At 43.0% G+C, this 14,928-nt stretch overlaps 1 protein-coding gene across 3 annotated transcripts; it reads right to left on the bottom strand.

Moving 5' to 3' along the window:
- Window positions 1–1,716: 1,716 nt before the first annotated feature.
- Window positions 1,717–12,985, bottom strand: dis3l2 (DIS3 like 3'-5' exoribonuclease 2). Of its 3 annotated transcripts, none has more exons than XM_079348505.1 (21): window positions 12,879–12,985; window positions 11,544–12,317; window positions 11,316–11,446; window positions 11,002–11,055; window positions 10,718–10,819; window positions 10,402–10,570; window positions 10,200–10,264; window positions 9,556–9,785; window positions 9,302–9,475; window positions 9,094–9,173; window positions 8,891–9,003; window positions 8,662–8,769; window positions 7,259–7,492; window positions 6,751–6,830; window positions 5,781–5,964; window positions 5,372–5,458; window positions 5,131–5,278; window positions 4,746–4,876; window positions 4,368–4,472; window positions 3,906–4,010; window positions 1,717–3,579 (listed from the first exon to the last, which is right to left on the bottom strand). In XM_079348505.1, exons 2-21 carry the CDS (start codon window positions 12,289–12,291, stop codon window positions 3,478–3,480), a joined length of 3,150 nt encoding a protein of 1,049 aa, XP_079204631.1. In that variant the 5' UTR covers window positions 12,292–12,317; window positions 12,879–12,985; the 3' UTR covers window positions 1,717–3,477. The 3 variants fall into 3 exon arrangements, with proteins under 3 accessions (XP_079204631.1, XP_079204630.1, XP_079204632.1); XM_079348504.1 differs by lacking the exon at window positions 12,879–12,985 and adding an exon at window positions 12,583–12,792; XM_079348506.1 differs by lacking the exon at window positions 12,879–12,985 and adding an exon at window positions 12,412–12,518.
- Between the last annotated feature and the right edge of the window lie 1,943 nt (window positions 12,986–14,928).

The raw sequence follows: 14,928 nt of genomic DNA, 5'->3' as shown, positions 1-14,928 counted from the left end.
CAACAATTACGTGTATCCATTCGACAGAATAAATAAATGTCACTAAACATTAAGACGTCTACCTGATGATTCTTTTATCTTCATTAATCCCACTCGGTCAGCTAGTAGGGCTGCTGTTAGTCTCGTCACCCTCTGCTATCCGTCTCAATGAAGAAGAAGGAAATACAGCAAGACAGCTCTCCTGGGACTGACAGAGAGATTTTTATGGCACTTTGACTTTGCACCAGAGTGTAAGGAAAAGGAAGAGGAAAGAAAACTAATCTCTTGATCTCTTACGTAGATGTGTGACTCTGTCCTGTCATGGAGCGGGTGTTGTCCCAACCATGTTGATCTCTGTTTTCTATCTGTTGGGGTAACCTTCAGAAAGAACCGTTTTCGATCAATAAAGGCACAATGATGTAAGTTATTCAACCACTCTTTCCATACATGGCCTTGATAAAGATGGCCATCCAGTAAGTCTTGTAATGAATTTATGTGCAACCTTTGGACTTTGCTTGTGTAAATAGAGACAAGAAACTGCTGGGCATCTCTATCTGTCACTGCAATAAATCTGTAATATGAGATTAAATTACCCATCCTTTAAAATCAGTGGGGGAGACTAAATTAGCTGTTGGTGTGAGGGTTATCAATCAAGTCATATTATGAGTAATACCCTGCAGGGTTCCCAGTTGGAGATTAGACACATCTTCCAAGTACTGATTCTAAACTGCCAGTGTGAGGTTTAAAACTGAACTTTAACTTGAAGGGAAACCTCCCTTTAAGTGGAAATTGTTTGCTATCTGCACTCCTGTAAAACTGAAGAGGCTTGAGTTCAATCCTTACACATGAGGTGACTGATTGTTATTTGACGTCAGTGTTCAGCTCTGATAAGAAATTTTCTGAAAGGTAGTCAAAGAGTGGAAATATAAACTCTCGTAAACAGTGTCTGCTACTGTTCCAAAGACAGGTCAACACTATAGTTGAGCTCATAGGACTGGATGTAATAATCCCTCTTACAGTAATTGGAACTTGAGAAAGTGTGGTCTTGATGTCTTGAAGGGGGGTAAGAGTAATCGCTTCATCAGGTGGGCACATCCTCCTTGATGTTTCATGGATAGGCCCGAGACATCTCTAGAAGAATCATGTTGCCCAGTTGGGATCCTACAACAGTGAAGTTGTGCTTTGTCCAAGTAAAAACGATAACGGAAAGAAGCTTCGGTCATGTAGATATTACCTGTAGACTTGTGCAAAGTTTACTTTAAATATACCCCAGATGTCAGATTGGCACTCTAAACACAGTTGGGAGTGTGTGACGTTTTACCTACTTTCATGTAGATGTGTCTTTACAGTACGTGTCGTTAATTAAGATGGGGTCATCAGCCGTGACAAAAGTCTGCCTCGATATCTTCTAGCATGCTGGTGTGTTTATGGTTGATTGATTAGGAGACACTCCCAAGATGATAAAAACTGTGTATAGTCAGTAGCCTTCTAGAAGAAGAAAAACAGTCGTGAGTTTTCCCCTGATGCATGAACTGCTCCAACCATCGAACATTTCAAATCACTGCTAAAACCCAAACTCTGGCCTTTAATACAAGCTGAACTTGACATCTTTTTATTTCATTCTCCTATTTATTGTATTTTAATTGTTTTTTTTTTTAATAGTGTGATGTCTGCCTCTAGAGCACTTTGGTCAACCATGGTTGTTTTAAATGTGCTAAAGAAACAAACTTTGACTGATTGATGGACTTCATGTGTTTATTTTCCTACAGACATAGACATCTACTTCTCAGTATGTTGTGAAGCTGAGAACAAATGCACTTTGACCTTACATGTTACGCTATAACAACAAAAACAATGACAGAGACTACAAAGTGGAATTTTGTTTCGATGGTTTTAAATAGGAGGAAGTATTTTTCCAATCCAAACAGGGGAGCCACACCCTACAATGACAACATAAGCTCTTCACTTATTGGTTTAAATTACAGCTCATGGCACGCAGTCAGTCCCTGGAAATAAAAATAACCTCCAAATTGAAGCTAGTCGTCTTAAAGAGTTTAACATAAGCATGAAACATGGCAACAGAAATAGATTTCATATCCGAACATAAGAAAAAGAAAGGCTTGCATATTGAGCTGCTAATCTGTTTGACTTTCTATAAAACTGTTAAACTAAGATGTGAGAGAGTAAGAAACAGAAAGGCACTCTGACTCAGTTAAAGTAAGAAATTGGAGGCCAAATCAGTTAAAATGTGCAGCAGCACTGATATTTAGCTTTTATCTTCACCCGGCTGAATTCACAGTTGATATTAGTGAGGTCCATAAAGTATTTGCGCTGCACAAATCAAGTCCCAGTATTAAAAAAAACAAACACAGAAAGAACAGTTGGAAGCACTTCAAAGATGAGCCAAAATAAAACGCATTAAGATCCAAGGCCACCAACTACTTCAGCAGCAATTCACATTCAAGTCATTCCCACGTTTTCGATTAAAAACAGTAACAATGAGTTGATATATATATTATTAAGAGGTGTCCTGATTGGCACTCTAAAAACAGAAAGTGTACCTCACATTAGACTACAACACGGTAATATATCCACGAGAGACACTTTTTAACTGTTTACATTAAACGACTTCATCACTGTGACATTAAGAGTCTCCTCTTTTTATGAGTCAGAAGAATCTGAAACTCTTTCTACAGTAAAAGTCTAAACATGCATAGAACAACAATAACTTATTGTTTCAAATGTTATTGTTTTTCCCTGCAGCTAATGCAACACTTTGTTTACTGATCTATGTAACCTCTCTAAATCCTATATGATGGCAACGAAAAGCCACATAAATAAGCTTCAGTAGTGCAGTTTACTCTCTTCCTATTGCTGTCAGACACAAATGTGGGTCTATACACGTTTTGAGTCTGAAAAAAGTAATGCATCTAAAAGTAGATGTGTTAAAAGTCAGTTTTCAAATTAGATTTAGCACAACATTTATCACTAGTTGAAGTCTACAGCAGAGTCAACCTTATTTGCTGCCTAACTGTTAGACCAGAGTCTTTTACTTTTACTTTGAAAATCCATTGAAGGGGCATGACCCCCTTCAATCAGCATATCTAAGCTCGGATAGAGATAGCAGTATTTACATGTTTTAACCCACTGGCTTTAAATTACAGCTCATACAATTCACAAAGAATATCCAAATAAATGTTGACCATTTTTAACGTCATTGTTTCCGTTCATTTCTGAGGAATAAAAGTCGGCTCGCCTTTTACGCCCTGAAGTTAAGTCCCTCCTTACAGAAAGTTTGAAACCATTCGTAAAAATGTGATGTTGGCAGCAGTTATGAACATGTGCGTAGTAAGCGGCTAAAAACAAAAAAAACAAAAAAAGCAAACCCTGCAACAGGGATTCAAGTGAAGTGACTGCTCAGTACAGTAATACTGGTTTCAAACTACGACTCGTTTCTACAGGACAGCTTTTCCATCGCGGTGTTTGTGCACGGTATGCTTAGGAGCTGGTCTCCTCGGGCCTCTTCAGCTCAGCGCTGTACTTCATCGGGGCCTCGTCTGCTTTGAGCTGGACCTCCACTAGTGTGAAGATTGAAATGACCTGGAGAGAACACAAACATCCCTTTGAAAAACCACACAGTCTGTCAATAAGCTTTAACACACACACACCCTCAGCTCGCTGCTACAAGTACGACATGTCTGTGATCCGAATGTATCTTTAGTGTTGTTTTATTGTGTGAAACAATGTAAACTGTAAATGTGGACAGAGCTACATCAAGCTAATGATCCCCAAGATATTTGGATACAGTCATACATCGAGTTTATATGATGTTAAAGTATTATTATTTAGCCTTGTAAGAGACTGTTAATGTTTTCTTGGGACACAAAAGCTTGACTGAACGATCTTTCAGCATGCGTGGTTCTCACCTGCTCCTCAGGAGGTTTCTCTGGGTCCTGTGATGTCCACACCAGAGTCAGCTCAGATTTCTTCCCCACCTTACGATGGCGGAACGAGTCCAGGCCCGCAACAGACTGAAGGTGGAAACAAACCAGTTTGAAACTGTTTCAGATGTCCCTCCACGTCCGACACCACCTGTCTGATTGTTTTTGGTCTAAACTTCCACACCCTCACACTCCTAACGTCCTCATTTTCTCTCCCCTGAATAAACCATTTCTAACTTTAAGATGTGATTGTTACTCAGGTTACTGAAGTTGAATGACGCTAATGCAATACAAGTATAGTAATGTCTAATAAGCCTGAAACTGTTAAAGACCATAAAAGAGGATATTGAAAGCACATCAAACACGACCCGTGCTGCGTGCACGGTCACAGATGTTAGCATGAAGACTGAAGCTCCTCCCTGTTGCCGAGCGTGTCATGCAGCTGACCTTGCAGTAGATGCGTTTCCGGACTCCGTATCGGAGAACCAGCACATCGAAGGACTGATCCAGCACAGCGATCACCATGGCCTCAGAGTCCAGAGGACCGCACTCCTGTGAACACGGGAACAACATGATGCAGGATAAGCATCAAGAAACAGACTTCTTTTATATCTACACGATGCTTTCTGGGGCAGAGGACACAGAAGAAGGTTTATATATGACGCTTAGGATGATCAGTGAAACACTTACCTTTCTTTATGAGATAAATACATCTTTCAACGTGTGTGTAAAAGTTCATTAAGCATTTGATGTACAAGCTAATCATTGAATCACGACCATCAGAATAACATTAGTTTCAGCCTGACCGACTCCTGAGACACCAACCTTCACAAACACTCCAAAGAAAAGCTCCGAGCTCAGCTCCTGGACTCTCTTTGACATCGTTTTCCTGTCGTTACATTGTGCTGCCTGTTTTTGGACTTGTTCTGACGACAGCCCCAAATGAGGTCCACACTCTGCACAAAGAGGCGCATGTTATGATCACAAGCATTAAACTGTGAGACGCACAGAGGAGGGTCAGAGAGGACTCCTCAGTGAAGACACACAAAGGCAAAAATCAACAGGTTTACTGAACGAGTGATCTGAGGCTGCTTTGTTCTCTCTGATCAACAGCATCACTGTTCCAAACATAGAGAGCACACTGCTCTGTGTGTGTGTGTGTGTGTGTGTGTGTGTGTGTTTCAGTGGCTTTGGTAAGGAAGGTACGCACTCAGAGAAGAAGCCAGCAGCCGATGGACGACGATGTCAGCGAAGCGTCTGATAGGTGACGTGAAGTGAGTGTAGAGAGGAACGTTGAGGGCGTAGTGTTTAAACAACTTCTCGTCTTTGAGACCACCTGAACAGAAGTACAACGCCATCTGGGAAAACACGGAGACACAATCATTCAACTGTTGAAGACCTGAGTTGACGAAAGACAACACACGTTAATAAATGTCGAGCTGAGCTCTAACCTGCATGGGTCTGGAGCACATGTGAGTCAGGACTTCCTTTCTGGCCGACGTGTACTCATCGTCACCGAGAGCAGTGTTGAGAGTCTTCTGCATGTTGGGAAAGCAGAGCAGGGAAGAGATTTAAGGTATTATTACGAAGACAATATGTCTGATACATTCGAGGGAAAGACCCACATACTTGATACAATTTTGTAAACCACTAAAGTTCTATGAAACTATTTCCTAGAGTGATGAAGTAAGAGGGCTAGAGAACGTTCAATAGACAAGGAAATGTGTGAATCTGGGATTAATTATTGTATTGACCATTAAAGAACATCTAGAACTCGTTTGTGATAATCTTATTGCGGATGAATTTTTTTTTTCCACTTGTCTCTATGTCTTTGAACGGGTCACATGATCTGTTACTGACGTGCAGCGCTCCTGCCGAGGACAGATCGATGCTGATGCCCAGCTGCTCGCAGAGCTCCTGCAGCTCATCCACCATCTTCGCTTTGGGTGGAGGGTGTCGTCTGAGCATGGCCAGCTGGGGGAACTTGCGGTAGATGTGGTTGGCTGTGGCAATGTTGGCCAGTAACATGAACTCCTCCACCAACCTGGAAAACACAGACATGATATCCATCCATAGGCGGACGTTCTTGGCCTTTCGTACGTACACAAACTCCTTCCTGGATGAGGAGTTGACGTGTTGACGTGTAGAGGAGGGGGGGGGGGGACAAGCTGGTGACGTCACACTGTGCGACGCTGTCACTACTGTTCACATGAGATATGTGCAATGGCAGAAGTAACCTACCTAGTGCTGGTGTTAACGTTGCTAACTGGACCTTTGACATGTTTACACATACGTGCACAGTTGCTCTGTCGTTAAGTTGACAAACAGAGACGCCTGAATGGACTATGGAGGTCATGCAACACAAACCCCGCCTCCAATGTTGATGTTTTTAGACGAGACCAGGTCGAACTTCGGGTTAGTGGGACAACTTTGTTAATGAAACGGTGAGGTAGGAACAGGTTGACATGTCACATCTTGGTGTTCGTGCCTTTCTTTTAACAACAGCTGTCGGAAAAAAGGATTCCTTAAATGACTTCAGTTGTGATCTGGTGCTATATAGAAAATGTCATTCTATAAAATTAACTTGGGGTGCAGTGGTTAGTGTGTATGGAGGCTGTTCTCCTCCAAACGGGCGGCCTGGGATCGAATCTGACCTGTGCCTCCTTCTCTGAATGCCAGTCTGTCCCTGATTTCTGACTCTACTCACTATCTAACTAACACTAGGATGTTGATGTTTGACCTGAACATGCAAACACGTGAAACACTTGTTGGTTTTGGAAGAGTTGAGATACAGAGGCAGGCCTGTCGGTGACACGGGTCTGTTACTCACTTGTTGCTGTCTTTGTACTGGTAAACATAGCAGCCTTGAGGCATCATGGTCTCTTTGTCCAGGGTGAAGGACAGTTTCAACTAAATTAAAAACAAGAAACACAGTGGATCTAATAATCTGGGTTTTAACATTCATTATAAAAATTGGGACGACATATCGCCTCAGCTAGCTCAATTATACTCAATAAATGTTTTTTGACCAACTCTAAAAGCTGAAACCATCGTTAGCAGCCGCACAGATTAGAGCACGAGTCAAAGAAACCCAGATCAACAAAGAGCTCACAGAATGAACTGAATTGTTAAAATGATGACTCAGCCATTATTAAGTTTACACATTTGAATTGCAGTCATCAGTTTTTTGAAAGGTGTCACAGATTCATTTGTATCTAAAGATGATAAACTGAAATCACTCCTTCTGGAGATTTTCTCCAGCCTGATGCTTTTTATGAGACAGTTCCTTCCTGCTCCATCTCTCTCACACAGACACACGCACGCACGCACAGACCAACCTGATCCAGCCTCAGAGCTCCCCCTGAGAAGCGCTGAGCTCGGAGGTTCTTGGCGATCGAGTGCAGGTTGAGCACAGCCTGATGGATCTCATCGATGGGGTGCTCAGGGTCTACAGGAGGCAGCTCCTCAGCAGAGAACATCTTCTCAGGCGCCTCGATCATGCTCTGGGCGTGGTCGTAACTCAGCTTCACGCAGGAGCGAATGACTGAGCGGCCGAACCACTCACTGAGGATCTGGAAGGAGGGATGGAAGGCGAGGGGATTCAATAACCACCCGGAGCATCGACGGACATTTCCTGCTAAATTACATCAACTATCAGACCGTGCTCTCCTCTTTACTTGAAGGCTTTCGTTTGATGTAACCTGAATGAATCAAATCGTGAGACCAGTGAAGATAACCACAAAGTTCTGTGTAAAGTGTGATAATGGCGGCTACACGCAGTAGTGTCAATGTCGGCACGTCTCAACATATTACACAGGAAGCAGCTAACTTTTCAAAGATATGTGTCAAATGTGTGCCTCAGGACCTGTGTCTATCTAGCAGTTGTTTTAACGGGTAGAGGGCGTTTTCAGCAGAAAGCGGCCGCCTGGATGAAAGGCGCAGCGCCCGGCGTCTTTTTAACGAGCGCTCTGCCGTTTACGTGCGGCCGCTCCGTGCGATCAAGTTAAAAACCTTTCAACTTTTCAAAAAGGCGCTGCTGACGTCACCAGCGCTTTTTTTTCCTTCAACGAATCAATCACAAGGTTGAAAGGCCGGTACTTGTCACCATGGCAACCAAAAACAGTGGAGGAGAAGTTGGTTTCGGCCGTTTCAGTTTATCCTAAACTGTTACTGATTGAACAGTGAAAAGAGAAAAATGATCACAACAAAGACAGGAAGTTCTGTTTGTGGGAGCGGACTGGGCAGACACTTGACGTTGCTGGTAAATGTTTCGGTGATATTCTCTGTATTTTTGTCTCCTACGGATCGTGTTGTACCCACATATTGCTCGCTCCGTGTCAGATTGGAGTCGTGTTAACGGGGCCGTCATTGTGAAGCTCACCATCCAGACAAAGCCGAAGGGCAACAATAGTCTGATTAATGCTCAGAGTAAAGGGAAAAAAACAATCAAATATAATAAAACATGCAGTAAAAAGTAACGGAGCTGTGTTGTTCATACAGCGGTGGTTGTAAACAAACTGTTGTCATGGAGACAGGGCTGACGTGCAGCGCCTTTTCTCTCAGCACACAAACCGCTGAATGCGAGCGCACAGTCGGCGCTTTTCTGCCCGGGGAAAAAAAACGCGAGATGGACACGGGGCCTTAAACAGGACTGATCTCCCCTTTCAACTTAAAGCTCATTCAGTTTACTTATAACCGAGACAAAAAAACCCCGACATGGACAGCTCTAACAGGTCCATACCTTTCCCTCTGGTGTGATTTTCCAAATGACAGAGAAGGTGAGTCTGTCAGTGAGAGGATTCAGACTGCACAGCTCCTCACACAGCAGCCTGGGCAGCATGGGGATCACCTGGTGAGGGAAGCGTGAACATGAGGAAAGGTTTGTGCATCAAAAGGGCTCCGTCAAAGTTCTGATAACTGATACAAAAAGACAGTAGATGTGTGGGGGGATTATACATAGGAACTCTGACCTTTTGAACCAGGTACACACTCGTTGCTCTTCTGCTGGCGATGTTATCCAGAGCATTGCCCTCCTCCACAAAATAACTCACATCAGCAATGTGGACGCCCAGCTCAAAGTTACCTGTGTTAAAGAGACAGTTACCAAAACATCTAAGTCAATATCTGTGACCAGAAGTCGTCATCCTCGAGATCCATGACAGAGGTTGTTTACCGTCAGGGAGTTGTTTACAGGACAGAGCATCATCCAGGTCTCTGGCTGTCGCAGGGTCGATAGTGAAGATACACTCCGATCTACATGAGATAAAATTGTACCGTATCAATCATGATCTGAATAAAGAAGTTGTACAGTACATATAATTGCTGCCAATGCAAGTCGAGCAATTGCAACAAATTTAAAAGTACAAAGAGTAAAGCCGTACCTCAGATCTTTCCTGTTGCTCATCTCCTCGGGTGGAATGCTCCAGGGCAGGTTTTTGGGCAGGCAGTCCAACACCTCGTCTGAGAACTCAGAACAATCCACATCGTACTCCGTCAGGATGCCCTCCGTCTCCGGCTCGATCTCTCCAGCTTGACCCAGCGTCTTAGCGAGCTGACTGGAGGAGACATCGAGAAGCAGAGTCTGGTTGCTTGCTCCACTGTTGTGACCTTGTGACGTTTGCATTTTAACACTCACCCTTCCGCGAAGTTGCTGTCAGCTGCCCAGTTGGTGATCCGACATATAAACAGAGTGTTTGCGTAGTCGCCTGGGCGGGAGCTAAAGTTTTCGGGACAGTCGACGAGGGGGATGTTAATCCGTGGTACCCGGTGGTCAACAGGGGAGAACATGGCAAAAGGTTTATCTGGCAGGAATTTGAGGAAGCCTGTCACAGCTCTGGAGTGTTTCTTCTCAACGATGTACACCACCTGGTATACAAAAAGAAGCGTGGGGAGAAAAAATGTCCTGAGCACAAGCAAACCAAATGAACAGGTGGCAACTTTGTGATCTTAGCATATTGTTTTCTGCACACTATTTTTCTTAAATAAAAGCTCATTAGTAACTCTAAGTTTCTCAGTTTTATTATTAACCAGCTGAACAATTTGAATGTTTTTGTTGTGTTTCAAAACACATGGTTTAAGTTGTGATTTAGACTGGAAATAATATACGATATCCAGACTATTTGTTTAACTTAACTATCTCGCCTTTACATATTGCTAACACGTAGAACCATGGCAGTGTAGCTTGGCAGGAAACACCAATGATTGAGTGGTTATTTTCAGCTAGGTGATGATTTGGGGATAAGAACAATCTGCAGCACAACAAACAATCAAAAAACTCACTTTAGCCGTCTTTTGGAGAATTTCCCCATTGGATCTTTGGGTTGAGGGGTCTTCCAAAGGTTCCCCTGTTTCCACCAGATGACAGGACAGATTCACACTGATTCGTTAAACTAATACTCTTCTATACAAACCAGTCAGGCACATTTGAATTTGTAATACTGAATGCAAGTGTTTCTATGTTCTTGACACTCTGCTACAGTACCTGCGTCAGTGAGAGTGGCGTTCTGAACTTTTCTGATTGGTTCCTCGCGGTCGCTGCCCGGGTCTACGCCAGGCCTGGGGGTGCGTTGTGCGCTTTTCCTCTGCACTGTACAGTCTCTTTGGGTCTCTGACTCACTGCTGCCCTCACAGTCAGTGTCCGACCTCACAACCTAAAAAAGGACACGCACAGAGAATTTATAACCTGCTGATGCACGCAATACTCGGATTCTGTAGTGATTAAAAAAACCCCCAAAAAACAGAAAACGTTGAAAAGCTGATGTTGAAGTTGAAGAAATGTGGTCGTTAACGTCGTCTACCTTCCACTGCTCTCGAGGGAGGATTTGCACCACCACCACGTCTCCATTCAGCGCTCTGTTACGGACTACAATCCCGTCGAGGAATATATCCCAGGTGTCATCCTGAAAAACATAAAAAAGAGTTTCTGTCTCTTTAAATGTTGCTTCTAAACTTTTTCAGGACTTTCACGGATAGAGTACATGCCAAAACACTGAAATCACACATTTACATTTGTTTAACAGGACACATGAGAAATGTTAGCAACAAGCTGCTTCAATGCGTCTGACTCAGCCCTCAAACTTACGGGAGACGGGATGAAAGCTTCATGGAATTTCTTCGGGTTGATTCTTAACTGACCCTGCGAACAAAGTACAGAGACATTAGAAACATATGCAACAGTATACTTTGTCATTTACTTCTGAAATAAAATACTAATGTCACTTTAACATTTATCTAAATATGGAGGTTTAAGAGGGTTTGTAAAGGAGACCAAGACAGAGGTATTTCTTTACATTGTAATGGTAAGAAACTTACACCCATGTAGTTTGACCCCCTAGTCAAAGTAACCTTGTGGATATTATTAATACAGTCTAAGGACCTGTCACGCTGGACTTGTACCTGAATGAGCTCTCCTCTTTTAAGGCCGTGGGAAACCTCCTCGAGCGTCATGTAGGGCTCAAACACTTGTTTCTTTGACCCTCTACCTCCTTTGTTCTTACGCTTGTCGGCAGGGGAGTTGGCACTAGGAGCTAAAATAAATTTCACGGATTAATTTAGTCAAGCATAAATGATCAAGAGTATCCAAACAACACTATCACAGCAGATAAAACCTAACCCAGCAGTTACCTCTAGACTGCTGTGGTTTTTTGTCTCTGCCATGAGGGGACTTTGGCCTTGTCGTCTGAGGGTCAACCTCAGATTTTGATGGCTCTTCTCTGACTTTATCCTCTTCTTGGTGCTTCGGCTGACTTTTCTTCTTTGACTTTGTGGTCTTCTCTTGCTCCTGTCCACTTGTACTCGCTGTCGTCTGGGACTGGGTCTGTCCAACAAACGAGTCGGGCTCCCTGGAGCCTTTATTTTTCTTCTGCTGTTTCTGCTGTTTTTTCAAGTCATTGGGTTTTAAAGAGATGAGTTCCTCGCCAGAGTCGATGTCTCCATCTTGACTGGTGGCGGTGTCTCTTCTCTGTCCCCGTTGCTGTCTGTCAGACACACCCTGCTTCCTCTCACAGTCCTGCAAACCACTGCGGCTGCTCAATTTCTCCATGTACAAAGACAGTGAACTTTCCTCTCCTTTGCTTTTTATGGACGAGGGGGAGAAGTCACTCGAATCTGAGAAATCACACGGCGCTTGGTCCCTCTTTCGCTGTGGTATATTCAGCCGGTCACTCTGGGCTTGTGTGTTCAGTCCAATTCCTTCTCTTTGGAAAGATGTTTCCCTTGCATATTGTTCCATATACTGACTGAACTTGCTGCTGCTGTGCTGGCTCAGAAGCCTGGCGTAGGCATCTTTCTGGCGAGGAGCGGATGACTGCTTCTGGTTGCTCTTTGGCTCTCGGTTCAGGTTGGCATTTCTAGAGTGCCTCGGAGAATCCATGAGGCAAACCCTGAAATATACTGTCTCTGAAATTACAAAAAAAAAACAACAAAAAAAACGTACAAATTTGAGTGCTACAATTAAAGATGAGTGAACAAGCAATGCTATCAGCTAGTGTACCTTAAAGTCTTGTTGTTTTTGAAAGTATACAAAAGTCAGGAAAAGGTCAATCTTCACATGAACAGCTCTCCAGAAGAGGGCTTGTTGCGGAGTCCTCCTCCTCCCTTACATCATATGTTTGATGAGTAATAATGTAGTAAAGATACGAGATGACCCCAAAATGTACATTACCTTGGGCTGCTGTTGTTGTACAATTAGAAAATGCTGTGTCACCCTGTTGTCTTTCTTAACATGCCTTTAAAATGTCTTTTACAACATATCTGGACTAAATATCAGTTCAAAGTTGGTAACCTCACGTTAGCTTGCAGCTATTAGCATTGCCAGCAACAGCAGGTGTTGCTACGGCGTTAACTGACATGTACGCTTAACAACCGTTTCCATGACCACGACAAACGTCGCTGAAAAGTGGGACACGATTGTCAAACATAAAAGGTCAAACATTAGAAAAAAAACAAAACAGTTCTTACCTTGTGTAACTTGTCGGTTGTTCAGAGCGAAGTGTTAGCTGATGCGTTCACGTCCTTCGTCGTCACGTTCAAATTATGCAACGTTTGGGTGCAGTCGGAAATATCGGAATTGAAACGACCCATTGGGGAAAGTCAAAAGTTATTTTGTATTTTATGCGGTGACAAAAATGATTGTTATAGGATACAAACTCAACCTTTTTAACTTTTAATGTATTTGAAAAAAATACATGAGATTTCATAGAGTACCAGGAGGGAACAAAACTTGGTAATAATAATGGTTTATTCCCACTAAAGGGACTTGACACATCTTATTATCGCACTAATGTCACTGCTTGAAAAAATATCTCTTCGCTGAAAACAGTACAGCGAGGTAGGCTTACTGTATATATTTGTATGAAATACACCCAAGGACATAATGATGGATTCAGGCATTATAACTCAACGTACAGATACATTATTTTAGAGAAGAACCGGGTATGTCTGTTTGGCAATGTAAGCTGTAGACAGGAAACCTCTAGATGGCAGCAAAGACATGAAGAATGGTTTTGTGTGTCACTCAGAAATAAAAATCTCATTCAGTGAGAAAGAAAAGTGGTTGATTATGTACAACAGAGCCTTTACTTTGATATTATTTTATGAAATTTCAATTGGAACAGTAACCATTTACCTGATTGTTTAATATTTAGTGTATGTCAGTATTGTTTTGCTTGTTTCTTTTTCAGTGAGAGTCTGTGGCTCAGTTAGTAGTTGAAAGGTTGGGGGTTTGATCCCCAGCTCCTGCAGCAACATGTCCAATGCGTCCTTGAGCAAGACACTTAAACCAAAATTGCTCCTGCTGCTTCGCCAGTAGCATGTGATGGTCTCACCACATAGCAACCACTGACATCAGTGTGTGAAAGGGTAGGTGTAACATAGTGTAAAAGCACTTTGAGTTGTCAGAAGACTACAAATGTGATATACAAGCTCAAGTCCATTAACCTTTTATTTTCAAAAAATAGGCGACCCGCCTGTTCAGCTTGTCCAGTCTGGAGGAGTCCCTCTTTTATGTGCTGCCCCTCTAGCACACCACTGAGTGGAAAAGGACGCTGGCGACCACACTGACAGAACATCCACAGGAGTTTCCTACAGATGTTGAAGGATCACAGCCTCCTCAAAAAATGCAGTCTACCTTTTCTGTACAGATGGTCTGTGTTTCTTGCTTCATCCAGCTTTTCAGCGATTTACACCCAGAGGTATCGTAGGCACCCACAACCTCCACATCAGCCCCCTCCACGTCCTAGCTTGAGGGCATGGTATGGACTTCCCAGAGTCTATGATTAGCTCTTTGGTTTTGAGGTGTTGAGCTGCAGGTGATTTGTATGGGTCCAGATAACAAAGTCCCTCACCAGGCTTCAATACTCCTGATGGCTGTGTCATCAGCAAACTTCTGGTTTCAGAGTTGTAGCTGAAGTCTGAGGTGTACAGAGTGAATAGAAGAGGGGCCCCTGTGCTACTAAAGCAAGAGATGTCAGACGCGATGTCCTTCATCCGTGTACTGCGGTCTGTCAGTGAGTATAGCTGGAGATCCAAGTCACCAGGAGGGGGTCCACCTGCATGCTTGTCAGTTTGTCCAGTAGCATAAGGGGCTGGATTGTGATTGAGTATTCAGTAGGATGCTGCAATTCCTAGGATGGTGACCCTCCCTATTCTGTCTCTACTTGACTAGTACACAGCAACTTAATACAAGAAGAGTCTCGTGAGTATCAGGGAAAAATTGGGTAAAAATTAAGAGTATGCCCACTACTTCAGGCACCACCACTCTAAATGATGACATCTTAGATTATGTGTGAGGACCAAAAAAAGTTCAGTAAAGGGCTTTAAAGGGAAAAAAATGTTTCTAGACATTTCTACACATGCATTTCTAACCATACACATTGTAACCTTGTTTGGACTCTTTGGATACTTTGATCTAATGCAAATAGTGTTAGTGTTAAATCACACGTGAGACGCTTTAGAACAGTGATATCATATTAATGCCAGATAAAACCACATGAAGTTCATACATCCTGTA

This window comes from Symphodus melops (assembly GCF_947650265.1).
Source record: "Symphodus melops genome assembly, chromosome: 7".
Taxonomy (NCBI): Eukaryota; Metazoa; Chordata; class Actinopteri; order Labriformes; family Labridae; genus Symphodus; species Symphodus melops.
The sequence above is the reverse complement of the archived record's forward strand: the minus strand, read 5'-3'. Positions and strand labels throughout refer to the sequence as shown.

What these genes read in the sequence shown, in the direction of transcription:
- dis3l2 (XM_079348505.1), bottom strand. Translation starts at nt 12,291, where the DNA reads ATGGATTCTCCGAGGCACTCTAGAAATGCCAACCTGAACCGAGAGCCA. An exon ending in AAAGAGGAGAGCTCATTCAG is followed by an intron (nt 11,056 to 11,315) that starts GTACAAGTCCAG and finishes CTTTGTTCGCAG; the next exon opens with GGTCAGTTAAGAATCAACCC. An exon ending in TGTGCTCCAGACCCATGCAG is followed by an intron (nt 5,279 to 5,371) that starts GTTAGAGCTCAG and finishes GTGTTTTCCCAG; the next exon opens with ATGGCGTTGTACTTCTGTTC.